The sequence below is a fragment of the Homalodisca vitripennis genome, chromosome 4 (genome assembly GCF_021130785.1).
Source record: "Homalodisca vitripennis isolate AUS2020 chromosome 4, UT_GWSS_2.1, whole genome shotgun sequence".
Taxonomy (NCBI): domain Eukaryota; kingdom Metazoa; phylum Arthropoda; class Insecta; order Hemiptera; family Cicadellidae; genus Homalodisca; species Homalodisca vitripennis.
This window is the reverse complement of record NC_060210.1, coordinates 172,723,871-172,751,694: the sequence shown is the minus strand read 5'-3', so window position 1 is coordinate 172,751,694 and position 27,824 is coordinate 172,723,871. Positions and strand designations below refer to the sequence as shown.

The following is a 27,824-nucleotide window of genomic DNA, read 5'->3' as shown; positions in this document are numbered from 1 at the left end:
TACACGTTAGTAAATGTCATTTATTTACATTTGAATGACAGAATTTAGTTAACAACTGACAGAAAACATCTAATATTCGAAATAAATACAAATGTTATGTTAAACTGAGTCACAATACCTAACATATACTTATTTTGAAATAATTAAGGCATTCATTAACAAAAATAAACTTCGTTGTTAATACTATCAAATTAAAAACAAGGTTGTACATCTCAATTACCCTTTTCTTAAATCCTGCAAAAGAACAAAGCAGTCTCCATTTACACACTTTATACATTTTAAAACAACTAAACTAATTAACTGTTTAATATTAACATATGCCACAGTATACTAATAGGCCTTATCAAAGATATGTATCTGCCTTGCAGACCATTGAAATGTTCTATACCACTGATCAGTAAAAAACCTTACTCTATATTTACATTTTAACAATTTTTAAAGTATTGTTTTAAGCATTAAAAAACTGTACACAAATTGAAACAAAAATATAGGCACATCACTAATTCTAAACCGGCCATACTACCTGCTAATGCTTAGAAAAAATAGAAAATTGATTGCAAGGAATAAGTACTACACATTTAAAATGTCCACCACAGAAACAGGCACAAAAGTCAACTGGCCTGTTGGATGAGCACTAGTCTGGCCTGTATATTGGTATTTTTGGAATGAACTCAATCAACAACACCTGCAACAAAACATCTCAATATGAAATTCAATATTGGTAAGATAAACTAGGGAAGACATGTATTTTGAAATAATATTATGTAAATGTATAAATTGTTTTCAATATTTTTCAAATTGTTTGTTGAAATTACAATATGCTCTCAAAACAATTTATTCACATAAGTGTATAAATAAGACATGTATTTTATACAGTGTATAAAGTAATATTTCAAGCCTTTAAATAAAAATAAAAGACTTAAAATGTTAATGAAACAAAATTTACTGAAGATTGTTCAATTCTAATGTAGTATATTTTCATACAATTAAATATTTGTGTATAAAATATAGCAAAAAATTACTTTCTAACAATAATTATAGCAATATTTATGTAGAAACAGTGATTTGATACTTTAAAGATGAGGCAGACCCGGATTTAAAGTTTATGCTGGTTTGACATATAACTACGCCCTCCCATTTTTTATTAAGTTTTAATATTTTAATTATTCTTTTTTATTTATTTTTATTCTGTTATCTGTTTGTGCAAATTGATATACAAAATGTATTTAAGCTTTAGTTAGGCTAGTTTATATTTTATGTCTTTTGACGATGCACCTGTATTGTTGTTTACCTTGTACCCATATAAAACGTAATGTGCAAATAAAGAATGACAAATGACCTATGACTAGCTCCTAAAGAAAATCATTAACAAACATATTTTCAGACAGTCACACCGATTCAATCCCAGACTTGTAACAGAATTAATTTCTGGAAGGGGAAAGTAAAGGATTATAAGCCTTCTGTAAATCTCTGCAACTACCTTATCAATAAATTACTAGAAAACAGTGCCTAAAATGTTATAAGCATACCAAAATTACGATATTGCACCATTCCCATCCTGTTGATTTATAACGGCTTGATTTACTGTATGCTCTCCTTCAATAACTTTGATAAAATGTTTAAAGAAACTAGCTAAAAACAATAAATTACCAAATTGCTTCCAAAACAACAGGAGTTGAAAACAACAGCTTCAACGCTTTAAGCTCTAAAGAAAATCTCCTCATGTCAATTAGCATTCAATTACAGACATTTCAAAAATTCTATTTTTGCCAAAGTTAAGTTTATTTTCTTTATCTTGGAAGAAGAAATAATATACAAAAATGTTTAAACTACTTTAGAATGCAATTTTCTCAATCAAACTGATCAATTCAAGAACAAATTGCAACCAACTATGCCCTATTTGCAGCTCTGTAGCAAACCTATATACTTTGTTGTGCATCTTTACATATCGAGATTATTTAATCATCCACAACATATATGATCAGTGATACTTTTTGGAATGCAAGACACATGTTGGCTGTAAACAATCATTGTCAGAATGTAAAATGCAAAAATGGGTCAGAGAGTTCAAGGATGGCTGTGATGAAGGGGACCATTTAGGATGATATACATTGATCTAGTACTTACATATTCCATCATAGATGAAGAATCACATCTCTGCTTCGTAAGTCTCCAATGCAAACCAAGTTTGTGATATAAGTGACTATTTTCCCACTCAAGTAACTTGTCAATAGAATGCTGAGTCTGAAAAATTGTACTAGAATAAGTGAAAACTAAAAGTTCTAATACCCATTATAAGTACCTCAACAAGATTAAAACACCAATAAATTAAGGCGCACAAATTACATATTTTAAATAATAAGGAAGACAGTTAGAGTTAGTTTCAAGCTTATGATATCTTGGTTTCAGAGAAGAGAACTCTGAGCAGACAACTCATACATTTTATAGAAGCAATAATATATATATATATATATATATATATAATATATATATATATATATATATATATAAATATATATAAAACAAAAAATAACTCAACAAAAATAACTCAGCAACAAAATTTACACAAGTAAATAAATAAACATTTGCATAAATAAATAAATAAACAGGAATTTTTGAACATGTGATTAACACCAAAGAGAAATATCATGAACAGAGAAAGAATTTAGAAAAATAATTTTGAAAAAATTACAATTGATCATTTCATCTTTTATCTTTTATTCAGACCAAAGGGTACTTTTGATTTTAATATTAACTGATGTGCCTGTTCTAAATTTTCTAAGTAAATTTTTGTTTCCATCTTCTGGTACTTTGCAAATACCTTTCAATGAATAACATTGTTCAAAATTTTGTTGGTGGCCTAATGCGTGTTGTGAAACCAATTTTTCATCCTGTTTTTTTAGACGAACAACGATGATTATTCATTCTTATGTGCAATGGATTGGTTGTCAATCCAACATAATCCATTGCACAATTTTTACATGTTAATTGATAAATTACATTTTTTGCTTTTTGCAATTAATTTCTCCTCTAATAGGGTAAATTTTCTTTGTTTTACTACTGGTAAAAAAAATTGGACGATTTTATAATTTTGCAAGTATTACATCGTTTGTCTTTACAGGGTTGAACACTTAAAAACTTTTCTTCTTTTCTGAATTTTGAATGTCAGTAGGTGGCAATTTGGGCCGTACCAGAAGATTTTTCAGGTTAGTATTTCTCTACGAAACACTAGCCTGGGTGGTTTAGAAAATAAGTTTTTTAGTAATTGGTGAAGATTCAAGAATTTTGTGTGCCGTTCTTAGAATATTGTTGTTTTTATATAAACCAGGAAAATAATTTTGTTATAAATTTTACATCATCATTATTTTTGGATTTTATGAACATTAGAGTGTTTAATTTGATTATTTATAAATTTTTGAAGGATATTTTCTTTTACAAATGCATTTCCAAGTTTTTCTAGATAATTTTGATAATCTGCACTATCAGTACATAATTTTTTGGCCCTAGCTGATAAACCCTTTGGTACTGATTTTTTGACATGTACAGGATGGCAGCTGTTGAAATGTAGATAATCCATTGTGTTACTGTCTTTAATATGAATTTTTTGTTTTGAGAAATCCAGATTTAATAAAAACATCTACATCCCAAGAATGTTATGATTTCTTTAGAAAAATTTCCAAGGTAAATTTCAAAATAGAGAATTTGTTTAGATTTTCCAAAATTAAAACATTTTCCAAAGCTTTGAACATTTAAAAGACTTTTTGGAAAATCTAAACAAATTCTCTATTTTGAAATTTACCTGGAAATTTTTCTAAAGAAATCATAACATTCTTGGATGTAGATGTTTTTTATTAAATCTGGATTTCTCAAAACAAAAATTCATATTAAAGACAGTAACACAATGGATTATCTACATTTCAACAGCTGCCATCCTGTACATGTCAAAAAAATCAGTACCAAAGGGTTTATCACTAGGGCCAAAAAATTATGTTACTGATAGTGCAGATTATCAAAATTATCTAGAAAAACTTGGAAATGCATTTGTAAAAAGAAAATATCCTTCAAAATTTATAAAATAATCAAATTAAACACTCTAATGTTCATAAAATCCAAAAATAATGATGATGTAAAATTTATAACAAAATATTTTCCTGGTTTATATAAAACAAACAATATTCTAAGAACGGCACACAAAATTCTTGAATCTTCACCAATTACTAAAAACTTATTTTTCTAAACCACCCAGGCTAGTGTTTCGTAGAAATACTAACCTGAAAAATCTTCTGGTACGGCCCAAATTGCCACCTACTGACATTCAAAATTCAGAAAAGAAGAAAAGTTTTAAGTGTCAACCCTGTAAAGACAAACGATGTAATACTTGCAAAATTATAAAATCGTCCAATTTTTTTACCAGTAGTAAAACAAAGAAAATTTACCCTATTAGAGGAGAAATTAATTGCAAAAGCAAAAATGTAATGTATCAATTAACATGTAAAAATTGTGCAATGGATTATGTTGGATTGACAACCAATCCATTGCACATAAGAATGAATAATCATCGTTGTTCCGTCTAAAAAACAGGATGAAAAAATTGGTTTCACAACACGCATTAGGCCACCAACAAAATTTTGAACAATGTTATTCATTGAAAGGTATTTGCAAAGTACCAGAAGATGGAAACAAAATTTACTTAGAAAATTTAGAACAGGCACATCAGTTAATATTAAAATCAAAAGTACCCTTTGGTCTGAATAAAAGATAAAAGATGAAATGATCAATTGTAATTTTTTCAAAATTATTTTTCTAAATTCTTTCTCTGTTCATGATATTTCTCTTTGGTGTTAATCACATGTTCAAAAATTCCCTGTTTATTTATTTATATTTATGCAAATGTTTTATTTATTTACTTGTGTAAATTTTGTTGCTGAGTTATTTTTGTTTTATACTTTTTATTATACCTTTTTGAAAACGGCAAAGCCGAAATATTAAAGGAAATTTAAACTAAGAAGTCTAATTTGTTATAATAGAGCAATTCTGCATTAATACAACCGAAGTGAATATATATATATATATATATATATATATATATATATCAGTTTTGATTATCTGAAATAAAAGCAAAATGGTTTAAAACTAGATTAAATTTAATATCTCTACTATACTTTCAACTGTTTTTTATAATATTTTATTCTCACTCCAGATATTAAACTTTACATATACATCTCTGAAAATATAAAACTGAAAAATGGCTCATATACTCCATTCCATGAAACCTTTAACACGAGTATTAAAAATGAATTGAGGAAATTGACATTTTATAGAATTTATGTTGCATAGAGTTTAAAGTTTTGAAAATCACTATACTTGGACGTTTTGATGCCGTTCATTTGGCTCCTTTTTTTAATTTCCAGTCATTTCCAAGTAAAAATCCAAGTTTGTATATTAAACCGAAATGATCCTTTTGAAAAGGCAAGGAATTAATCTTCTATATTAATAAGTAAAAATTTGCAGCTGCTCTTCTTTGTTACTTATTATCAATTTACAGACAGAAACCAACATTTCATTTTTTGTGTTCTCTTGAAATGTTATTGATAGCAATACTGAAAACATGCAAAAATCACTGTGATCTACTTAATCAGTGGTTTAAATTATAACATAGGATTAATATTGTATCATTAGGAACTTTTGTTTTTATCCCCACAGTTGTTTAAGAAAGAGATATAGTTTGTTTAGGGGATAGTTTTTCTAAATGGGATGGCTTAATTTTGTCAGTGATTCACCTACAAAAAAAAACTCTGCATATAACCAGATGCTCTGAGAAACTGCTATATGTGCCAGCAGCACACTTCACCTACCTACACACATGTAATTTAAACGTCTTCATAAAACAAAAACATACAGGTAATGCATACAGGTTTGAAGAGCATGAACAAAATGACCTCCAGCAGCACATGGAAATTACATTCCCCTGCAAAACGGATATGTAGGTTTGAGGTCTTTTGTGCTCATCCAGTTTATTTGAAGAAGTGGGAGTATGAAGATCTCCTCTAGTGCTATGTTGAGTGCTAATAAAATGACTCTTACTGAGATTCATCATAGTTTTAAATTTGAGTTATTTCACCATAAACAATAATGTAAAGGTAGCTGTAAAGTTCAGGATTTTTTTTAAGTGGAAAGATTTGACCGTAACAGAAAAATTTACTACAGCTGGAAAAAAAATTATTAACCTAACAGTGATTTGATAACAATATATATATATATATATATATATATATATATATATATATATATATATATGTGTGTGTGTGTTTTTTTTAATAACTTTAATATACTTTTTTCCCAATCTTGCTATAATTTAGTTTGTTCATGCTACACAAGCATGTGTGAACTACTTTTCCACCTACCCTTGTACTAAAAGGCAGAGAAATACAACACCATGTGTTGCGTAAGTTTTCCCTAAGGTTGCTTGAAAATTTTTAAATCTATATAAGTTTGGATGAGCTAAGGAAGGTACTACAACGCTAAAATCAAATCTTGCCTCTGACTTTCCACGCTATTATTTTTCTTTTTACACTATGAATTAAAATGTTACATGTTAATAATAACTCATAGGGTTTTATTAAATTTGTTTACACATTTATTTATTCAACAATTTTCTATCCCTAAGACTAATAAAAAATATTAGTAAACACTCAGCCAAATCCCATGGAGTGAAGTGCACCATTATCAAACTCAGTATTTTTCAAATAAAAATTAAGCTTCATGCAAAATTTCAACTCTGTAGTTTGTTTTCAAGATATCATATGGACAGATTGACAGACATACAGAAATGAAATTTTTCCAGCGTTAAGGGTAATATGCTTCGCTAATGCTCAATAAGAGATTTTTAAATTGCAATCCTTTATTTGCCAGAACAAGTTAAATTATTTGCATAGATGTAACACAAATGTAACACATCTGAGTGAGTATGAGATGCGTCATGACATTCATAACTACAACACAAGGGCCAAACATATGTTGAATTTAATTCCTGTAAGACTTGAGAAATTTGAAAAAGTCACTGCTTTATGGAGGTTCAGCTTTTTAATAAGTTACCTGATAGTGCATGGACAACAACTATCAATAAATTTAAAATTGTTCTTAAGAATTGGCTTAAGATGACTCCCTTATACACTGTTAATGAATTATTTGCCTGTGATACAAGTACCTTAATATTTTAACTGTAAACTTTGTTGTTTTTAAATTTCTTTTATTATCTGTCTGTAACTTTGTTTTGTTATTTATTAGTATTATTTAATTGATCATTTTAATTGTTTTAATTTTAAGTATTAACATTGAAGCTTTCTAGTCACACTGATAGTACTAAGTTGTTTTATCTTCCTCTTTTGTGCATTTTTATTTAATAAATTATGTATTTTATTTGATAAAATTTTAATTTCTACCACTAGATATAGATTAATATTTTTCTTCAGACCACAAATTTGTTAATAATTTAAAGGAAAACATTTTAGTGTAATCTAGCTTATATTAGTATTATAGTACATGCTTACTATGTTTATGACTATGTCTATTATACAATTTTGTATTTAATGACAATAAAGCTTCTTGACTCTTGACTCTTAAAATGTTTAATATTAAAAACTATTTTTATTCATCCAATGCCAAAATTTAAATTTTTATTTACATTTCATATATCCTTCATTTACAATGTATTTATTCATTGAATAAAAACATTTTCTTTCAAATAAGACTTTAATTATGTAAATGTCTTAACACTTGATTATTTTCTGGTGTGAATTAGTAATTTATTGTATAATACTGTTCCTATGTAGGGCATTAGTTTTTTACATGTTGTTCAGTGGCTGTTGATTTTAATGTTAACTTTTATAAATACGTTCACGCACAGCTAATTTTACTTTTTTTATATGCCATAAATTATTTTTATAAAAATGGCAAAAAACAAAAATAGTTTTTCCATTAAACGTTTTAGTATAACGAAAAAAGTATATATGTTTCGCAATTTTGTACAAAAATTTTAATTCAATATGTTTATTTCAATGTTTCTCTGTGTACCACAAGGGATACCTAAACAATTAATTTACCTAAAAAATTAAGCAATTGTGCACCCGACAGAGTACACAATAGTCTGAGGTATTTATTTAAATGCGGGGATCAAATTTAACAAATCACAAAAACATAGGCAAACAATAAACACGCAATAAGGAAATGAATAGCAATGTGTACCCCATAGGGCACACGGTGCGCTTTACGAAAGCCCGGTGTGAACCTGATTGGCTACATGACGGCAGTTGTGAAAAAAATGTGTACCCTTTTGAAAATACTTTCCCATTTCACTTACAAATTTTGGTCATGTTGTTTTTGACTGTTCCATACAAGTAGACCGTATATGAGTAATTTATTACACACTTATCCATTAATTACTATGCATTATGTTACATAGTCTATGTTTGAAATAATGTTTATTAGTTTTTAAAATATGCGTAACATTTTTTTATACAGCAATTGGGTTGTTTCATATAAGTCTTATTCCCAATTCTGTGTAAAATATTAGTATCATAATTAAAATGTTATTAATGTTTTTGTTCATGTTATAATTATTCAGATCTGGGAATGTTAGCTAATAAGATTATGTCTTTTTATTAGTTACAAGAATTAAGAAGAACATGACATAAATTACAAACAATGATTCAGAAAAGTTCACAACTGTTATATGATGAAACGCCTCACTCATTTTATCATTATACTTTAGCATTATAATTCATCTCCTCTAATGTTCTTTATACAATTCATTTAATCAAAATAATGTTCCCCTTCTTAATTTAGTAATTCGAATTTCTAAATCAGTATAGATTTAATACAAGTGTAATGTTTAATCATATAGTTTATTCATAACTCAGTATAAGCTGTCAAATCATCTGATGTCTATCTTATTTTTCAATATGGTTAATCGCCACATTTCATTTCATCATGCTTTGGAAACTATGTATGCACTACTATTATGTAAAATTTCAATTTGTTTAATATTATTACAAATTCAACATTTATTTCCCTTCACCAAGTTTTGTGCAGGGAAGTGACCAGCAAGAAAGCAAAAATGTGACTCATCAGTACCATTTCCTGTCCTTATTGTTGAACTAATTAATTATTTTACCATATCCTGAATCATTTCTTTCCTTCTAATTGCAACCAAGGATGGCAGAAGGCAGTATTAACTAATTTCGGGTACCATTCCCAGTAAATTATTCCCCTAGTAATAAAATAATTAAATGTAATTAAATCTTTCCTCAGCCTAACCTACAGCACCACAATAGTTTTTTTTATTCCTGTTTTTAAGAATCAATCCTTCCTACTCAATGGGACACTAGACACCGGTTGTAAGACAGACTGTATTTTCAAACCACATCCTCCGTTTGAACTTTAAAATCACAAAAAGAAGAATACTTTTGACTTTTTATCAATTCCTCAAGTTTCAATAAACATTCAAATTTCCATTCAACTTGTCTACAAAAAGAATCAAGAATCTTTATTTTGTCATTGCAACATCATTAAAATGCATTGACATCGTCACCAAAGCTTTAATAAAATATTAGATCAAAATATATTACATTAAATGTTAATTCCAGTGAAAACCTGACTGGCCGAGATGAGATAACAGTATCCTACATATAACTAAGCATGGACAATCAACAATATTTACATGTACTAATAGATTCTAGAGAAAATAAATTAATAAAATGGTAAAACATTCAATAATAAATAAATAAATAAGTAGTACAATAAAAGACAATTAAAACAGTTACATTTAAAACGTGGGCTACAATACAGATAGGTTTAAAAATTAAAAAGAAACATCTATCACAGACAGTGCCAGGTATTCATCTATACTATAAAAAGGTCTAGTTAACAGCCATCTATACATCACTGATTTGAATTTACTAAGACTAAAGTTAGGACTGGTAAGAGGTAGTTTATTAAACAAACGGATACCGATAAAAGAATATACATAGATTGTGTTTTACTAAATCTGCAGTAGAGCTGATCTAAACATAAGCTGCCTCTAGTAGGATAGTGATGAATGTCATTTCAAAGAGAAAAGTCACAAGATTCTGTTTTAATTTAATCAGACATGAATAAATATAAAGGTTGACAACTGTTAGAATAACTTCCTTCGCAAAAATAGGTTTACATGTAGTTAAGGAGGAGACACCTGCCAAAATTCTAACAGCCTTTTTGTGTAACATTAATACTTTTTGAATATCATGACTGTTACCCCATAGGGTGATTCCATACAAGATGGTGCTATGAAAAAATGCATAATATGAAAACTTTAATCCCCACTAGATTTTTGTTGGCAAGCACAACCAACTACTCTTGAAATGTTGCTCTACCAAAATGTTATCGAATATATTTTACAACTAAATAAATTTTGGACCCTTTTATTGAGTAACATCCTCCTCCTTCATTGTATAGTAAACATGTTTAGTCCTTTTCAATTTCTGTAATTTATCACTTAATAAATCCTATATCGTGTTTGTTAACTCTGCTCATTGTTCAAATTATTTATCAAGGAACCAATGTAGCCTAAGTCTTTAGGTAAGTAAAAATCTGAGTCAAAAATTAGATAAATATCCATAAACTATAATTAGTCAATTAATATTTACTTACTACAATTTAACTTATTTTCATTTTAGCTCCCAACTTATTGGCAAAAGCAATCTATAGGATGAGGAAGTAATTTCCAGAGCCATCACAATGGAGTAATTTTTAGTCTAAGTTGTTAATTACCTGATAAATATGAGGTGTGTTCAAAAAGTAACAGGAATTTTTAAATTTCGCAGGTTTGGAGAATCCGATATTGTCCAGATTTTTTAAATTGTGTTTGTACTCCTGCTCCGGAAGTATAACCACTTCCAGATGCATTCATTGTTTACTCTTACAGTGGCAGCTGCTAAGATAAGATGTGTTTTATGATCTCAGCAATATACGTTTGTTAAAAAAAATGTATCAAATGTTGTGCGAAAAATGAAATAAAGTGTGGGAAATGTTAACAAAGGCCTCTTGTGAGTCTACTATAAGTAGAACTAGGGTTTACGAGTGGTATAAAGGTTTCAAAGAAGACCATGGAGACTTAAATATGACGAACGCTCTGGACGCTCCAACAACTCATGAAAACATTAAAAAAGTGAAAGAAATGGTTATGAACGATCGCCGTATTATGATCAGAGAAATCGCTGATGATGCTTGCATACCAATTGGCTCATATCATGCAAATTTTTCCGACTCTTTAGGGCATAGAATGTGAAGCAGCAAAATTTGTTCAAAAGTTGTTAAATTTTGAACAAAAACAGTGGCGAATGGAAGTTGCTCAGGAGTCACTAAACAAAGTCAACGACGATGCAGAATTACTAAAACGTGTTATAACAGGTGAAAAAATATGGGATTATGGATATGTTGTTAAAACTAAGGCTTAATCATCCCAGTTAAGTCATTCTGGATTGTCAAGGCCAAAAATAAAGGCTCGACAAGTGCATAGAAAATGAAGGTTATGCTCACTGTGTTCTCCGATTTTAATGGCATAGTGTATCATGAATTCTTGTCACAAGTTCAAACGGTCCATAAGGAATACAACGCCGTTTACATGAAGCAATCCGTAAAAACACCCGGATTGTGGCAAAACAATTCATGGATTTTACAGCTTAATAATGCACCTGCTCCCACTTCATTGCTTGTTCGTGAATGTTTAGCCAAAAAAGGTACTGTAACAATGCCCCAGCCTCCATATTCTTCAGACATGGCTCCGTTTGACTTTTTTATTTCCAAAAATAAAAAAACCTTAAAGGGCCGCTATTCTTTTACAAGCATAGATGTTATTAAAAGTGTATTGATAAAAGAGCTAAGGACTATTCCAAAGATCAAGTTTGAGACATGTTTCGAGGATTGGAAGCACTGGCACAAGTTCATAATTTTTAATGAGAACTATTTTGAAGGAGACAACATTAATGTGGACAAATAAATAAATAAGAACTCCTGTTACTTTTTTGACATAACTCATATATCCTGTATTTAATTTAACTCCACTTATTATAGAGCAAGAAATATATTTGTAATTTTGCAGGAAAGCTCTCCAGTCGTAAAAAGCAACCATCCTTAAAATTTTTAAATGACAACTTTTTACGATTTTGTTTGATTGTAAATACCAAAACAAGTCACTACATAACAAAATTATTTCTTAATGTTTATTTTTTTTCTAGAGTGTGATTGGTTTTTGGAGAGCATTACTGTGTATGGAAAATGAGGTGTGTATGAATTTGCCTGTTTAAAATCAACAACTTAAAAAACTTATGAAATTGAACAAAAAATTAAAACAATAGTTTTAGAAAAACGTAAAAAATCCCTTTTATTTATACAAAATTAAAAACTTTACAATATTATGATAGAAATACTTGATAGTGATATATTTTTACCTCTTTAAAACGTAATAATAAAATTGGCTATATTTAAGTATGAATGTTTATAAAATAATATAAAAATGGATATAAGATATAACATTTTATTAAATGATAAAAGATAAATAATAATGTCTTCATCCGTGAAACATTATCTCATTAATAACACATGATAGTTCAACCGCGGGCACTCTCTTTTCTTCAATAAGTCACCTACTCTGAAAATAAACAGGTGAGGAACAGCAATCACGGACCAAGACAATAACCATCTCCAAGATGTGGATGTAACTTCTCCTGCTGAAACTTTTAGAAATTCTACACCTGAAATTGCAATAGACTTCTCTTTCATCCAGCCTTTCTCTGACATGTAACAGTAGTTCCTGATGTTCAGTCTTTTGCATTTCCAGCCTCTAATTCGTCCCGAGTTTCCTTACTCTTGATGTTTTAAATCCTCAAAACCCAAAAAAGGAGCCAAAACGAGCCATCAAAAGGAGTCATCGCTTCCACTGCTGCCGAGAGATGTCTCTACACCTGCTAGTTTGCTTCGCACTCAATCTTCGCTTGATGTCACTTACCTTTGCTGCTGAACCTTGGGAAGTAGTCGGCTCATCTGAATCATTCAGTTTTGAAAATGACACTTTAAAATTCAGTCAATATTCAATCTTGTGAGATGAGTGTTTCTGGCAGGAATTCTGTGAGCTGTTACAATGTACTGAACTTGGAATGTTTTAAAGATGTGAATGTTTTAGTTCCAAGGATAAACTTTCCATTTTTCATTTAAATATACAATCAATTTCTTTATTTGTAATTTCATAGAGAAATACAAAGGCGTCAAAACAAGTTTAAAGAATGTAAAATTGCAATGTTGTTGACTTCAGAAAGTTACATGGTAAAATAAAATAGGTTATCTTGATATACAATGAAATCAATTGTCATTGTAGAACTCAGCTAGGCTGTAGTATGGTTGTTCTGTCAACCATTTGCTGAGCTCCCTCTTCAGATCCTGTTCTGTCATTCTTCTCAGTTGTCTGGGAGATGATTATGTAGTGTGCAGCCAATGTAGAGTGTTTGTCTTTCATACAGAGTGTGAAGTTCCAGCCCAAATAATAAGGCCATATCTAATATGTGATTCACACTTATGTCCAAAATATGCTGTTTTGGACATTTTAATATCAGCTACTTGTTCCAAGTCTTTTCATAGTATATAGACCAAGGAAAATTATTTTGTACAAGTTATCAAGGTGTCCAAGTGAGGTCTGCATTGATTGTCATTCCCAGCAGTTTAACCTTGTCTTCTTGCACTACATTGTCCAGGCTTAGTGTGACTTTTCTTTTGCCGAAAAATATCTGCTATGTATTTGTAGTGTTTGTAACCAAGTCATTTTCTTTGCAGTACTGATATACCTTATTCAAGCTTTGGGAAGAGTGTTCTTTTAGCCTGGCAGCTGTTTCATCGCTTACTATAAGAACAGTATCATCAGCATATATTCTGATGTTTTTACATTCAGAAGTGTTCTGATCACCATGGTATTTGGCATATCATTTTTAAATAAAATATAAAGAACTGGTCTCAGAACCGAACCCTGAAGCACCCCTCTTGTTTTTAGCTTGGATGTAGACTTTATTTCAACTCCTTTACTGCGTCCACTTAAGTATTATTGATACCAAGATTTTGATATTCCATTTATGCCTAATGCCTCAACTTTCAGGAGGACGATATCGTGTCCAAGGGAATCAAACACCTTGCTGAAATCAAGTAGTATTCCAGTAACTAGATTTTTTTGTTTTAAAGCTGATCATGATGACATTTTCCATGAGGCTAATTATTGCTGCTATGGTTGATTTCCGTTTTACAAATCCAAGCTGCTTGACTGTTAGTAGGCTGTTATCCCCTAGATGTATTAATCTTGCAAGCACCACTTTTTCAATTATCTTACAAAAGGTGGAAACTAGAGATATGGGTCTATAATTAGTGAGCTTTTTTGTATTTAGGATAGACTTTTGAACATTTTAGACCGCTTGGAAATAATCCTTCTTTAAATTATTTGTTAATAATGCTTGGTAATGGAGCTATGAGCTTTTGGAGCAGATTTTAACAAGTTGCGACAGAACCTCATCTAGTCCTGCAGATCACTTTGGTTTAACACCTTGACTGCTAAGAAAAAATTCCTTATTTGACGCATGCAATGAACAAAAAAACAAAACAAAATATCAGAATGGGTTTTTAACTATGTTTCTATGTATATCTGAATGTACTTAGAGGGTTTACATCTTTGTTGCAGTAAAAGAAAATAAAAACGCCATTTGGCGTTACCCGCATATTTCATTATTTTATGATGGTATATGCATAAAACACCATTTGGCGTTTTCACTTTTTCTGCCTAATGTAACTTAGTAATGATTAAAATAAAGGAAATACAAATTTTGAACACTATTACTTAATTTAATTCAAACAAAATTGACAGTTTTTCTACATAATAGACAAATAAGAATAATAAAATCCATAATAGACAGAGTTTTTGACAACGTTCATTGATGGTATTTATGGAAGCATCCCACTAGGCACAACGCGGGCTTCTCATCACAAGCTTCACACATGTATGTCGTGTCTGTTCTCCTTTCCTCACCACTGCAAATGACACATCTTCTTCTTAGTGGCCTTCCTTTGTTACCCATGGGGAGTTTAGTAGGAAGATGTTTGGTAGCAGCAGGTCTGGCCACCTCATGTGCTAGGGGAGTTAGCAATCCATCAATCACACTGAGTCTAAATTCTACCAATGACACATTTTTGCCAACGTTGCATTTTTTGTAAAACAGGTAAGCGTTCAGTAGGCTCATTTGTAATATATGGATCAACAACTTTTTGTACCACCTGATGGTCTTTCTTTCGCAGGGGTAGTAACTTAAGAGTTGATCTTGTCTGTCAATACCATTCATATTTTCATTGTATCTAATGGTTTTTGTTTCTATTCTCCTCTTTTAGTGATAATAATAGTCGTCATTTCATTTTCGTATTGGTTTGAAATGTACAAAACATCTCTAGAGTCCCTCCATTTTCCGACCATTACACCTTCGTGTTACTTAGCAGTAGTTTCCCCCTTTTTAAGTTTCATTTTCACAAATTCCTTATAGTCCAGGAGAAATAGAAGTTAAAAATGGTCAAATAAATAAATGTTTTCTTACAGCAAACTAATGGCACAATTTAGTCCAATACATCATAAATAAATAAAAAAAAAAACCATTCAGAACCAAAATCGTCCATTAGGGGGTATAGGAGGGGTGGTTTTTAGGGGTTAAAATGGTTTTTTTTTTGCAATTTGTGAGTAAACAATGCATCCTATTGAAAAAAGTCAAATGTAAAAGTTGTTGGAAATAATAAAATCTACAACTTATGTAGTAATCATTTTTGCCCTAACCTCAAAAATTTCCCCAAAAAATTCAAAAAAACAGTTTTTTTTTGGTTTTTAATTTTTTTTCTTTTGCAAAAATGGTTCGATTGAGCTCACAGTTTGATCAAATATACTTTGTTCTATTCTAAAAATACTGTATTGTTTTCATTAAGAAATATTCAGCCGTTATAATAAAATTTTACTTTTAAAAAATATTTTTGATAATTTTCAATCACCATTTTGAAACATTTTTTTTTAATCAAAAAAGGTTCTCTGACGGCTCATTATTTTCGTTTTTTTTTGTCTATTTTGAAGGAATGAAATAAAACATATGTAGTTTAATAGAAAAAACTGCAGAAAAATTGAAAATAAACAAAATATTGACATTTTTCATTAATACAGTACATTGTATTATTTACGTGGAAAAATTGTTATTATTTATTTAAATTATAATTTTTTTTATACCAGTGCTATTTGTAAGCATTAAGCAAAATAATAATGAATCATGCATATTTAACAATTAGTGGATATTTTTAAATAAATCAAGAAACAGAATTCGAGTCCTTAGTAAATTTTAATCTTTAGAATCTACACTCAATGTATGTCTACAAGATGTTGAGCTTGTCCACATCATAAAAAGATGACATGCACCTATTATGATAATAAGCTTGAACTTCATCTGATTCTTTGAGAAAATTCAGTCTAACTAACAGACTTTTATTAAATGATTCTGAAACATCTCTTCCCTTTAAAGTTGATAAAATTTTTCTTTAGTCTCAACCTTCTGCATGCCGCGAAATGCTCTATTTTGGTTACAAGGTTCTTCACAAAAAACACAATGATGCTCAAAATCAAAATCACATGCTTCTTTCATAATCTTCTTCCCAATAGATTTTTTTTTCTTGTTTGTTCTTTGGAAGCTGTAAACAATTGATCGATGTCTATTTGTATGCCGATTGACAACCATCATGAATGTGTGCTTCAGTCAATTTCTGAAATGTTTTGTACCGCTGATCATTGCTTTGTTTACTTGACGAAAAATAAGGAGTATCTATCCCTCGACTTTTTATTTTCACCAAATCTCCATCGCGGCTTTTACAAATGATACAAGAAGGTACCTTTTCCACCATTTACACGAATCTATAAAATGCAGAAAGCACGATAAAATTAGTATACTGAAAATATGTAAAAATTACTAGAATAAATAGCATGCGTTAAAATTGTATGTACAGAGACAAAGATTTATGGTCTGTATTATTTTTAATAATTTGTATTGAATAATTTGTATAAAATTTTGTTTTGCAAAATTTTAAAGTTTTACTTACGATTTGTATTTTATATGGACAAAAATCTTGTAAAGTGCTAATCACGAGGCTTATTTCACGACACTACTACTCCACAATATAACTTGACTGACGACAAAGCAGCTGCTTATTGAATGCTTAGAAACATACTGAGACCTGTATAATAGAAGAATAGGATTGACCCCGCCCTTTTGCTTCAAGGACACTATTATATACCTGTACTATATATACCTGTAATCCAACTTTCACATTCAACAATGTTTTTAAACTTTTCAAAATATTCACAAATTTTTTCAACATAAAAAAAAATTGTAATTTAAATGAATAATAACAATTTTTTCCACGTAAATAATACAATGTATAATGAAAAATGTCAATATTTTGTTTATTTTCAATTTTTCTGCAGTTTTTTTCAATTAAACTACATATTTTTTATTTCATTTCTTCAAAATAGACAAAAAAAAAAAACGAAATAATGAGCCGTCAGAGAACCTTTTTTGATTAAAAAAAAATGTTTCAAAATGGTGATTGAAAATTATCAAAATATTTTTTTAAAGTAAAATTTTATTATAACGGCTGAATATTTCTTAATGAAAACAATACAGTATTTTTAGAATAGAACAAAGTATATTTGATCAAACTGTGAGCTCAATCGAACCATTTTTGCAAAAGAAAAAATTAAAAACCAAAAAAACTGTTTTTTTTTGAATTTTTTGGGGAAATTTTGAGGTTAGGGCAAAAATGATTACTACATAAGTTGTAGATTTTATTATTTCCAACAACTTTTACATTTGACTTTTTTCAATAGGATGCATTTGTTTACTCACAAAATTGCAAAAAACCATTTTCACCCCTAAAAACCACCCCTCCTATACCCCCTAATGGACGATTTTGGTTCGGAAATGGTTTTTTTTATTTATTTATGATGTATTGGACTAAATTGTGCCATTAGTTTGCTGTAAGAAAACATTTATTTTTTTCAATCAGGTAATACGACTGGACTATTAGGGTTATCTACCCTATCTACACAGTGTTCCAGTTACACATGTCTGTTCAGCAAGAAGTTTTTTTTGCCAGTGGTACACTATTATAAAAATTGTTAACAAAAACAGCATGGCCCTTTCCCAACCGTTCAGATAATAATGCATTACCACTTTTTCAGTGTGCCTAGCACCTGATAGATCATCCTTAGCTCCAGCATAAACACAGAACTTCAAGACTAGGCTATTTGGCTCAGATAGAATATACAATTTTAAGCCGTATTTATGCCTTTTTTATTTGATATACTGCTTAAAAATCAAGCGACCTCTCCACAAGACCATGCTCTCGTCAAGAGAGAGTTCCTTTCCTGGTACGTATATGCATTACATCTTATTATTAAAATAATCTACGACAGGCCTGATTTTTTGCAATCGATCGTCAGACTCTGGATTATCCTTTGCTAAATGTAAGCATCTTAATATTAATAAAAACCTATCCCGTTTCATGTACTCGCCAAAGCATGTCTTAAAAAGTTTGTTCGTTTTCCAATAATCTTGAATTTGAGGCATTTTTACAATTCCCATGTGATATAAAAGCTCCAAAAAATTGTTAAATTTAGGAAGTTTCAAGTCTCTCCATTGGCTTATATGAGATTTTTCTGTCATACTTGATGGTAAAAAGACATTTTCAGCATTATCATTATTTTAATTTATAATACCATGCAGAACTAATGATAATGGTGTCATCAACTAAAAGTTTTAAAAAAGTCTAAGGGAGTATTGGTACCTGGTATATCAACACGTAAACCAGTTGGTTCCATGAACATAAATGTTTTCATAACAGGATTTTCATTCCAATCTAGCTGAGGACGGGAAGCTTTATTTACTCTAGTTTGAGTGTTTTGGCTTGTGGAAGGTAAATCCAGTTGTGGACTACTTACAGCTGAGGACACGTCCTTATGGCTATCATTTGCTGTGTCTAAATCCAATTCAGATACACTATCATCACTGTTAATATCTTCACTCACATCACTAGTATAAGCCTCAGATCCAGAATCATAACAATAATACCTATCTATTTCACTAATAGTTAAATTATTCGGGTTTCGAGGTTCTTTCTTGTTTTGACTCATTTTCACAAAAAAATATTCATTGAATTAAAAACGGCTTGAGGAATGTAAAAACATAACCTCTAAGTATGACCTTCCAAGACAAATTATATCAAATAACTGAATAATAACAACAGGAACCGACCGTTACAGTTTCCCACCAAGACCTGAGCAGAAAGCCATATATGGTGTCATCCGCAGTCAACGTGTTAAATAACTGAATTATTTTTTATATTTCTTCTGGATTTGTAAATGATAGTCCTGAGAGATATTGATTACATCTGAATGTGACTGGATTGAATGTAGCTGCTCTTGTTACATTGCCTTTAAAACGTGCTTCATCAGCAGCGCATATGAAGTAGTTATTTAGTTGTTCTGCTACTTTAAGATGATCATTCAGTAACTTTCCATTCACATTCAGCTGAATTTGAGGCTCTCTTTGTCCTGGTTTAATTCTTTCTTTATTTATCATAGCCCGCATAGCATTTGATTTGTTTCAAGATGTTTCTATGTATTCTATAGTAGCTTGTTTTTGCAGGGATTTTAATTTTAGGTCAAACCTTTTTTGCATCAGTTCAGATTTCTTTGCCTTCAATATCATCTGTCAGTTCAAATGTAGTGAGAGCTTACATATAAGCTTGCTTTACCAAAAGTACCTTTTTGTTGTCATACACATTGAGTTTTTCTTTTTTCTAAGTCTTTTTTTCTTTTTTGGGCAGGGTGTCTCTATACTTGCATACAATGAGTTGTACAAATTGTTGTACGCTTTGTCAAAATTTGTGGCATTGTGGACTTGTGCCAGTGATTTTCTGCTAGGAGGTACTTTAGGTGTTTGACTCTCTTCATGGAATGTTGAATGACCTGACCTGGTTGGGTTGTAATTGGTGAAGAAATTTCGAGGTTGCATATTTGGGCCTTGAGGTCAGAACGACCACAACTTCCAATTATTTTGTGTAGCGATTTGTACTTACACAGTCAATTGATGGTGAAGTAGTAATTGTAAGAAAGACGGAAGAAGGAGTCTCTCAATGTCAAAAGCAGCCAGTGTTTCATTTAATTTAGCTGTGTTAATATCAGACTTTAAAATATCAACATTAATGTCACCCATAATAATCAATGGGTACTTGTACGCTGCTGCCATTTCTATGATGTAGGAAGTCTTTCCAGAGTTTCATCTAAGTTAGCCTTTGGCTGTCTATTTAGTCCAAGCAAGTACAAATTGTTGTTTGTATTGCTTACCTTTATTATTGATGCCTCCAAGTTTAATTCCTTGCACTCTTTGAAGATATCAATGAGAACAATGTTTCCAGCTAGACAGTCTTTAGCGTATATTACAACACCACCAATTTTATGGTCTGTTGTGCTAAATTGAGCTAAGAGAGTGTAATGAAGTAGGTTTTTCATGTTCAGTTCATCTTGATTTAATCCATCTCTGTTAGTATTATGATGTATGGTTTTGTTGTTAGAAGCAAATGGTTTAAACAATCAATTTTGTTTGTTAGTCCCCTTATATTCTGATGAACGATTGAGAAGTCTTTCCTAGATGAATTGGCCTTGCTGACGAGTTGATGAATATTCTCGTTTTCTGGTAATGGTGGTTTTTCTCTTTGACGGAGTTCTTAAAAAACTGGTTCGCAAGTTGTCTGAACATGTACAGGTAGAGCTGGAGGAGTTTTGGTACCTTGATTTTTGTTGAGTTTTGGTTTTTGGGATTGACAGTGGTTGTAGAGGAGGAATGTTACAAGCAGTAACTTTGGAGACATTACATGTATTTCTTTCAATTAAGCAAGTCTTCTTGACTGGTATCTCATCGGTCTCTATGGTGTCTACTATTTTATTCTCCTTTTTTTGTGAAGTTTTTCATCAGGGATCAAACGCTTTTTCTTTAGAAGGAAGGGTGGTAGTTCCACTTGAGCGTATTGGTGAATATCTGAAAATATTGTTATGAGTCACTTATTTTTCATCAAGGTGAAACCGGCATTTGAGGAGTCTTTTTTAGGTAGTTTGGATGTTTTAAGAGTTATTTTTTAATCGATGATCCAATAGAAGATACTCATGAACAGTTATGCCTAGTTTGGTTTTTTTCTTATCCAACTACTGAGCAAATCATCCACTATTGATGTAAAGTAGGTAAATGATTTGTATATCTAGATATTGCAACTAAGCAATGTGGCAGGGAGTCATAGATCTCTTCTTCTTTCTCAGATGTTTAGACTACAGGAACATTCTCTGCTTGCGTTCCTTGGAATTCATATATAGTTGTGACATCAAATCCCAATTTTCTCAGAGCAATGATTTCTGATTGTTTAAAAACGAGAACCCTGCCTTTGGTCTTTATTTATTGACAAATTGTTGATTTCATTTAGGCAGATTAATATTTTTTCATTGCTCTCTAGATTGCTGGTTGTTATACCCTGTGGGTAAAAGGTTGAGAGAAGATCTATCACATTGCTTATGCATTGATACAAGTGGTTTAGAGTTTGAGTCACTTTTGCTATTTCCAGGATAGTGAAATAAATGAGGTCATAAGGACTCCTGTTTATATACGGTATTTGGTTTTTATCCCCTATCAACAAAGCTTGTGAGACATCAGCGAGTGCACATGCAAAAAGTATCTCCCATGCATGTAACATCAGGGCTTCGTCCACTATTACTCTCTTATATTTGCCACACTTTTTTAGGTAGTCTGTGGAATTTATTATGAAAGAGTGAACTGTTCTACAAGAATCACTAATTTCTTCATAAGGTATCGCTTGATACTTCTGTTTTAGCCATTTCCGAAAGTAAAATGCTCATCTTTAGTTAGGAATTGCAGAAGATCACCTTCCTTGTAGTTGTTGATTATGAAGGTGATTTCCCACATCCAGGAACTCCTTGCACCAACTCAATTCTTACCTCCTTTGTGTCTTTAATGTTAATGCTTTTTACATTCTTCTTTAGTATTAGTTGATTCATTACATCTGAGATCAAAAAAGTTTTATTTGCTGGTTTAATACAAGGATTAACTAAGTACTTTGAAATTGTACATATAAGTTGAACAAACTGTGTAGCATCAAACCCATGACTATTGTTCTAGGAGTTTCTTCCTAATAAAATATCTCCTGTCTTTAGGTCAATTATGACATAGTTATGTTTGGAAGGAGTAATTGCTTCTTTTACATCTTGACTAGATAATGCCTTTTTTATGTCGTTAGATTTATATAATTGTGAGAATTGTTGCAATAAGGAGATTTCAGATTTCTGCCACACGTCCCTTTGTTCTGTCAATGGAACTTTGGAATATGTTATTTGATCCAGTAGGTTTGCTAGTGTCTGCTGAAGTGTCTGATTCACTAGGAGAGTGGAGAGAATGTGTTGGTTTCCTCCAATTACTGTAGATATTTGAGTCATGTGTTCCAGATATTTTTCTCTGATACTTAAAGGAGTTGTTTAACACAGAATCTATGTTCTTTTTATTGCATTTTCTAGGGTGTAAAGTTTGAATCTATGCATGTAAGGATTGCAGTCAAACTGAAGTAAAACCAGCAGTACTTCTTCAATGGTGACATTAAATGTCACCCCAAATTTTGTTGGGTGTATTGGCAGCCATGAGTGTTCAATATCCAGTGAGATCAGGAGTGGGCATTTAATTCAATCATTCACAACTTCTATGAATATAAATAATTTTGATTTCCAATTATTTTGGCCTGGTGTATAATATATAACAAAGAAAGTTTTCCTTTGAAGTGTAATTGTTACAAAACAGTTATATGAACATTCATTTGATTTGGCTCTATTTAATATCTGTGTAAGTTGGTCTAAGAGCAATGAAGGTACAAAGGTATTTGTATCTTCGTCGTAAAACACCAATACGCATGCTTTATCCCAGTCAGAGTCAGGTTCAATTGTGAGATCAGAGGGTTTGTGTCTGGGACATAAGTAAAACTTTTTAGGTTTGTTATATAACTTTCATCCAAGGAGTTTAGGAAAGACAAGCAGTCAGTGTTTGAACTAACTGCAGTTCTTCTGATAACTTTCTTACAGATGGTCCTAGTTTGATGTTTATCAATATCCTAATCATTACTTAACTACCCGTTTATCTAAAATACTTAAAAGTACACTATGTAATTTAATAACTTGCTAGAGTTGATTTCTGGCGTTGATTTCATGGAAGACTCCATCAGTGTTGTGGTATTTGTGCATTTTGGAGACACAGCGAAATGGTTCATTTTCTTTTGTTGAATTCTGTTTGAATTTTCTGACCGTTTATGTCTGTATGTTTATTTTTGCAAAATGCTCATGTTTTTGGTTTTCTAAGGCCTCTAATCTATTAATTATATTTTTCAAGCAGTTTCCAAACTCTTGTGCTTTAATCTGTGTCCCACATAGTAATGAAAATTACATATTAGAAGTGTAAATATCTGTTTGACATTCTTTTTTACTAATACTTTCTATGTCTTTGTTCTTAATGTTCTGTGTCTTATTTAGCTATCTTTTTAGATTTAATAAAATCTTGTTGAGGTTACTGATTTCTTCATTGTACCCAGTAATAAGTTATTGCTATTCTTTGTCATGTTCCTCAAATGTCATCTGAATTTCTGAGTAATATGTTTTCTTTTTTGATCTTCTTGATAATTTTCATATATTTTCTCCCAGTTGTTCAATTTTTACTTGGTATTTATTTTCTTTAGCCTCTGTCTCTTGAACAATTGCCTCTATAGTACCCAGTGTTGCCCTTAGCGATTGTTTCGTCTTAATCAGTATTTGGTTTTCTTCTAGGAGAGCAGATCTAATTTTAGCTGCCATGACCAGCTTATCTGTATCACTATTACAGTGCAGTCTCTATAATCCGGCCGTGCGCCAATACGGCACGTCCAGTAATCCGGCACTGTGCGAGCGTGGTTCATGTCACTGCAAGCATGGATGACTCACCGACCCGCCGTGCCGCCACTAGTCACTTGTCAGTTGCTTGCCTACTTGCGCTCTGGCTACAGTACTACTGTATACAGCTTCGTTCCGTTGACGTGTTTGGGGAGAGGGGAACTGATTGTGTCGCAGCTGCTCCACAGACAGTAAACACTAATCAGGCGCTGTGTGCGTTCACCACGGCTATAACTTGGGCGGAGGAAAATAGTGCGTCAGCTTCTGAACTCCTTACACTCAAAGGACTTCAAGAAAAAGTGTTGAACCATTCATTTGATGCTAAATAAACAAAAAACTATCGAAGAATTTTTTCCTGCCTGTAATGAATAGGCCTATGCAGATTTTTCATTTTACGGTATGTAAGTTTACATATTGATTTTCAAATTTTTTGTACTGTATCCTTCCGTTGTTTATTTCACAGCCAGATTAGGCATACTGTACTGTTTGTTTATTACGTTTTATTGCGTATTTAGTTATTTTCCAATTGTACTTTTGCGTTCTACTTATGTTAAACTATACTTTAACTGGTTTCTAATAAATTTCAATGTACATTTGTATGTTTTTCGTAAGTTTTTACCCATATATCCATTAATCCGGCAATTTCGGTAATCCGACACTACCAATCCCGATATACTGCCGGATTAGCAAGATTGCACTGTACTTTCTTCTAGGTTGGTCTCAGTGATGCTTTTTTCCAGCTCCCTTAATGAGTTATTTTTTGTTGTTTGAGTTAAAACAGAAGGTGGTTGTTCTGAAATATTCATATGAACTATTAATGGGATCACATTCAAAGTATTCTTTTTGAATTATATTGATTGTGGGTTTACCATCCTCTTGATCTTCAATTATGGGCTCTAGACCTAGAAGAGGCTCTGTGGGTTGACGCTACACACATCTTTTGCACTGCCATGACTCTTTGCCTGCTTTCAGTAGTTTTCTAAAGTTACTCTGAGATAGCCGTATACATTTTGAATGGTGCAATTTTTTACAAAGCCCGGTGCACCATACAGCAGAGTATTTTACACCTATGTTGCAGATCCCGCATGGATAGTTAAACATTTCTGCTAGTTAGGCTTGCTTTGGCAGCACCCTGAAAGTATAAGATAGAGTATATCTATTACAAGAATGGTCCAGCCTGGCTCCAGCAACTATGGTTCAAGCAAGTTGTTGATAAAACTAATGAGTCATCTGTTAAAATATAATTGGACAATTTGTTGAGCTAGCTTTTAGTAGTTTTTAGAAAAAGATATTTGTATAAAACTGACGAACTCAGTATCACTTTTAAAGTTCAACCCAACTATTGTCTGTTTTACTAAGCACTGGTTGAGCAAATCTTAAAAAATTACCTAAAATAGTTTCTCGAGCTAAGAGGTTGCAGGGTTTTATGGTTGTAAGCGTTCATCTATGGGCGGTTCTTGTATACTGGATAAGTGTTGTGTGCAATATCGATTGGAATCTTGACTTGTGGCCTTGCTGTACCTTTCACTTCTGAATGTTGTGCTATAACAATTAACCATCCCTTTTCTGATAATAGTGCAGTCATTGAAGCATTGTTGGTCCGAATTTTTTTACTGTGAAACCGAATTGCATACAATTTTGGAATTAGGTTTATCTTACCCTTAACTTCAAAAGTGAAAATGATTTGAACTCCGCAACCACCCTGGGGGTGGTTGCCACCCCTTCTCGGGAGTGAATTTATTTTTTTTTTAATAACCTCGGATATCGATAGAAGGCCTAATTTTAAGCAAAAAAATCATCTATAACGTTTTTTTCGAAAAATTCAATACTTTTTCAAGTTATAGGCAATTGAAAATTCGCAATTGTTTCACGTTTTCATCGGTTTTTTTGCATATATCTCCAAAAATATACGTTTTATCGAAAATTTTATAAAGAACACAATTATAGCAGGTAAAACAATGAACAATTTTGTTTTTTATAAAGTAATTCTAAGTGCAATATTAAGCTAGATATTAAAAATCAAAGCCGTTTTTTATTTTGTCTGAAATTTAATCGATGTGGTCAATGCTATCTAGCGGCGAGCAGATGCATTTTAGGCATTCTAATAAAAAAGAGTTTTATAGTTGCTTGAAATAAGCTTTAAAATGAGCACTATTAAAAGTCTTTTGCACGTAAAATAAGTGAGCTGTATTGCAAATAAGAGGAGCATCTAATGTTTTTTCTTTTAAAATCAATGGGTTTCATAAGTGCCACTTCCACCAAAATTAAAATTAATCGTATTCCGCCTAGAATCAACTTTATTATGAAGAGTTTAATAGATTGTATCAGTTTGGCTGCTTCAGGACACATATTTTTCAAAAAAAGTCATGGATTAAAAAAAATTTCAAATTTTTTTAAAAACCACCTTTTTTCATAATATCTCAAAAAATGACGACATATATGAATAAAAGTGTAGGTATGAAAAAATGTAGGTATATTTTGACAAACAATTTGGATTTTTTTGATTTTTTCTGTAAAACAAAAATTGACGGAAATTATGATTGTTTTAAAGAGCGCGTGGCAGCACAATCACAGCCTCTCTTAACCTTCACCGTTTGAGAAAAAGGGTTTTTACTATATATTTGCAAAGAAGGATGTTGTAGCTCTCTTAATTACCTTTACAATGGTTTTTTTATAAATTGTGATAGCATGAAAATTGAAGGAGTTATGGTCAAAAAACTTATCCACATTTTTTTCTACTTATTAACTGAAAAATTTCGGACTATGAATATTTGGAGAGCAATGTGAAAGTACGCAGTATAATAGAGACCCAAAACTATTGTAATGTATATATATATACATAATATGGCTCATATATTTTGGAAACGTAGGCATGAATACATACCATATGTATATATAAACACATTTGAGTGAATTTTGTATAATTTGTAAATATTTTATCCAATAAATGGCAATTTTTTACTCTAAATTAAATTATTTTTTAAATAATATGTAATCATATATATTTACTGTTTTAATTTAGGGGTAGTTTTTTAATGGTAGAAAAGCTTAAGAATATGATAATCATTTTCGAGAGTGTGGAATAATATTTAAATCCTTTTCATTTTATCAAAAAAAAAATTTTAACAATTTTTTTATCAAGGGGTAGTTTTCAAGGGTTGAAAGGGGGTTAAAAATTTGATAATTATTATAGAAAATATAAAATATTACAACTCTATACTTACATCTTTTTATATCATACCAAAGTATTGTTTTGTGATTTTTTTTCAATTTAGGGGTTGTTTGCAAGGGTTGGTAGGATGTTCAAGGGGTTGAAAATGATTTTAATTATGAGGTAATTGTGGTTAGAAAAACACTTTAAAATTTCACCACTTACTATTAAACATGTTTTCTAGCGATAAAATGGCTCAATGTCGATTTTTCCATTAAGGGGTTGTTTACACCCCTTAAAAATAATAGGCGGAGTTCAGATCATTTTCACTTTTGAAGTTAAGGGTAAGATGAGCCTAATTCCAAAATTTCATGCAAATCGGTTCACAGTAAAAAATTTCGGAGGTAAGACCGTATTTTTCGCTTCAATGACTGCACTATAAGATCATGGTGGCTGTCATATACTGGTCTCCTAGTTCCAGCATTGATACATTTGAATTGCTTGTTAATGGCTATACTGGAGGTTGTAACAATCTGATAGTTTGTGGTGACTTCAATATTGATA

General features: G+C 31.1%; 1 protein-coding gene across 1 annotated transcript in view; it reads right to left on the bottom strand.

The window, feature by feature from the left end:
• Positions 1-27,824, bottom strand: part of LOC124360651 (cysteine-rich hydrophobic domain-containing protein 2) — a 35,283-nt gene continuing 7,459 nt past the window's right edge. The window contains exons 3-4 of the mRNA XM_046814459.1: positions 2,128-2,244; positions 1-685 (exon numbers count right to left, since the gene is read on the bottom strand). Coding sequence (XP_046670415.1) covers positions 635-685; positions 2,128-2,244 — 168 coding nt within the window. The 3' untranslated portion in view covers positions 1-634. The remainder of the gene's footprint in view (positions 686-2,127; positions 2,245-27,824) is intronic.